This window comes from Arachis ipaensis, chromosome B01 (assembly GCF_000816755.2).
Source record: "Arachis ipaensis cultivar K30076 chromosome B01, Araip1.1, whole genome shotgun sequence".
NCBI classification, from domain to species: Eukaryota; Viridiplantae; Streptophyta; class Magnoliopsida; order Fabales; family Fabaceae; genus Arachis; species Arachis ipaensis.
In genome coordinates, this window is record NC_029785.2 from 11,172,126 (window position 1) to 11,175,699 (window position 3,574).

The 3,574-nt window shown below is 28.3% G+C and overlaps 1 protein-coding gene and 1 non-coding gene across 2 annotated transcripts in view; one reads left to right on the plus strand and one right to left on the minus strand.

Moving 5' to 3' along the window:
* LOC107625003 (GDSL esterase/lipase At5g55050) overlaps positions 1-2,165 on the minus strand; it is a 4,152-nt gene extending 1,987 nt beyond the window's left edge. The window contains exons 1-2 of the mRNA XM_016327515.2: positions 1,750-2,165; positions 731-876 (exon numbers count right to left, since the gene is read on the minus strand). Of these exons, the coding sequence (XP_016183001.1) occupies positions 731-876; positions 1,750-2,011 (408 nt within the window). The 5' untranslated portion in view covers positions 2,012-2,165. The remainder of the gene's footprint in view (positions 1-730; positions 877-1,749) is intronic.
* TRNAF-GAA lies at positions 272-344 on the plus strand. The gene has a single exon. It is a non-coding gene; the product is annotated as a tRNA-Phe (tRNA).

A 3,574-nucleotide genomic window follows, 5' to 3' on the forward strand; every position in this document is an offset into this window, starting at 1 on the left:
GTATTATTTTAATAATAATAATAATAATCAAGTGGGGATTGCTTATTTTAGGACAGCATCATAAGGAAGATCAATATCGCTTTTTTATATTTGTTTTTTAACCAACATTTAATCAATTTTATTATGAGAGATTCTATAATTTTTCATTTACAAAATTCTAACTCCATATTATTTAAAAAATAAGTTTGTTATTATCTATTAAGATCAGACGGTTTGCTTTCGGCTTACTTATATACTTTTATTTAGCATTGAATGCAATAAATATTAACATGCGGGGATAGCTCAGTTGGGAGAGCGTCAGACTGAAGATCTGAAGGTCGCGTGTTCGATCCACGCTCACCGCAAGTCTATTTTAATTCTGTATACGCGTATTTGGTCATTTTTGTTCCTCAAATCTCAATCTTTAATTAATCCATGTTTCTCTCATCGACCCCACTTCCATAAAATCCACCTCTTTCCATGTCCCACTTTTTGTCCCAGTTTGTGGAAAAATAAATTGGATTGTATGAAGGTCTCTTTCAGTTCCTTTAACTACCAAACAGAGATTACAAAAACTGATATTAATGATATTTGGATCCTCAATCTAGACTATCCAACTCCTAATGCAGTAATCCTAGCTAGGCCCCATTATTTTCAACATATAATAATGTATGAACAGGGTAAAACAAAGGGAGAAAAAAAAAAGCAATTGAAAAAAGGAATAATAAGAAAGATTGAATAATGAACTTACAGAAATTTCATCTGTTTTATCACTAAATATTCCAGCACCTCCAGAGGCAAAACTAACACCACCCAAAAAGGACACATTCTTGTTGTTGCGGGACTTGGAAACTAGGGAGAGGTAAGGTGGTGAAGTTGGGATCCCCAATTTCTCAGCTTCATTCAACCCATTTCATCATTCATTTAATTTGAACCAAATATTAGCCACAAAAATATGTATATAGTTCATGCTATGATAACTAACATAACTTTTGGAGTTAAATTAATTAAAAATTTTATAGGGATTAAAATCAAAATCCATTATATTTACAAAAACTACAAATTTATTTTAAATTAATAGAAAGATAGTACTAAAAAGTTAAAAAATATATTGCAAAATGGTTATTAGATAAAATTGTTGGTTAAGAGAATAAAATTGTATATATTTTTAATGCATTGAATGTACATATGAATTTTTTTTCAAAAAAAAAACTATATTTTCTATCCATTCACTCTGCTTATTTTATTTATATTTTACAGTTCACACATCAACTATTTTGAATTTAGTGTATGAAACTGACTCCCATGTTATGCCGTTTATATGTTTTTTGGGAGTCATCCTATCATCAATTATGAGTTACTTACTTTCATAGATGGAAAAAATATTGAGGAAATGCCAAAATAGGGAATAATTCAGACAGAAAAATCTCTCTGTGTGTTATCTTTAAAAGTATTTGAAATATATTTATTTTAACAAAAAAATAAATTAATATTATATGTATAAATTCTAAAATAATATGTATTTTTGGACAAAAGTACAATTTTAACTTTAAAAAATAGTTATTTGTAAGCTGAGACTGAGAGAATATAATATTTGAGAGAGCTACGAGTTTAATGATTTGTAATATTTATAACTTGATGATATAATATGATTATCTTTTCCAAAGTTATTATAAGAATGAACTACTGATTTGTAATATTTGAAAAACAAATATTATCATCTTTTTTTTTTTATTTGTAATGAACTAATGAATATTTTAAATGACTTACCAATAAAATCTGCAGCATTCTTGCCATTACTAAACCTCCCATTTGGTTTTTTTGTAGGATAATCAATACCATAGTGAGGAAGAGCAGCTCTTTCAATAGAAAGAGCCAAGTAATTGTTGTTGCCAACATCAACAAGAGAGTCTCCAAACACATAAACAATTGGAGTCTTATTTTGAGCCTCTAAGAATCCCAACAAGTTTATGAAGATGAAGAAAGAGGGGAAGAGGGAAAAGCTCCAAAGCATAATAACACTTTTCCCCATTTTGGGATGTACCCTACTCACTAGATTATTATTGGAATTGAGTTAGGTTTTTGTATTAATTTATGGTATGTGAAGGCTCAGAATGGTTGGCAAGAATTTAAAGGAGAAAAAAAAAGGTGGGTATGTGAATGTGATGATATATGTGTAATAAATATGTGTGAACAGAATTCTGATTAAATTAAAAGCTAGTGATATGAATCACTAAGAGATAGTGGAGCAAAAAAAGAGTACTGTCCATATACTCAACCAACACTGATTTTATGGTGGTGTTTTTTTTTCATCTATATATTTCAAAAAAAATTTAGTTCTAATTCAACAAGTGTGATTAAAAATAAAACAATAAGCTTATAATTAATATAACATAATATTGGAATTAATTTAAAACTTATATATCTTTTTTAGTTTCCTTAGGGTGCACATGGGTTGGGTGAAGCCAGGTTCGCTTTGACCCGGACCCGGCCTGAAATAATGACCGGGTCTATTTTTGAGATCTCGGCTCTAGATCCGGTAAAATCACACCAAAGTAGCCTCTAAAATGTTCGGGACCAGGCCGGGTCTTCAAGTCGAGGCCGGGCCATGTGCACCCCTATACTTAGGACATAAGATAGATAAATTTTTTATTATAATGAATTAATTACATCAACTAATTGATTTGATTAAATATTTAAATATCACATAATTTATATCAATTTGTTTTTATAGTATTTTTTAATTTATTTCTTTTAATATTCTAAACCAAATTAATTATTAATTATGTTTATTAATTAATTAATTTATTAGTCATTAAAATAATAAATCTATGAATAAAATAGGCAATTGAGATATTTTTAACTAATAATTAAATCAAATAAAATAATATGTATTGAGCCAAATTCACATAATGTGAATTAAGGACTAAATTAAAATAAGATGATTATTCAAATTGAATATAATAAATACAAATTAATTTGGTTAGACAATCACAATCTTTTTGTCTTTTATATATAGATGGTCAAACAAAATTATAAGAATCATTATTTTTATTGTTCTTGTTATTTTAACTCTTCTTTTTTTTTTCTTTTTAATATGTAATTTCTTATTTATATAAATATACTCAAAATGAGAAGATATTGATGAGTAGTTCATTTAGTCTTTATCCATTTATCTTCAATTAATATTATTATAACAAGAATATATGTGACTTTATGAAAATGATATAACTTAGACTTTGGTTATCTGAGAATTTATTGAGTAGTTAGAATAGCTCCACATCACAAACCAACAAATACTAGCAATAGAGATGATGAAAAAACCAGCCAAAACAAATATTCGCGGGAATTATTTACGATTTGGAGCTAGATGAGGACTTGTAAAATCCCACGACCCGCCCACGTAAAATGGACGGAGATGGGGCATAACCACATAGATACTCACTAAATCTACGCGAATATAAAATTACTGATATATCCTAATTTATATATACATAAATCTATTTTTAAATTTAGTAACGCTAATTCCTGCCTTTAATTTGAATCCTCTCTCTCTCTTTCTCTCTCTCTCTAGTCCGTCACTATATCGCTCGGT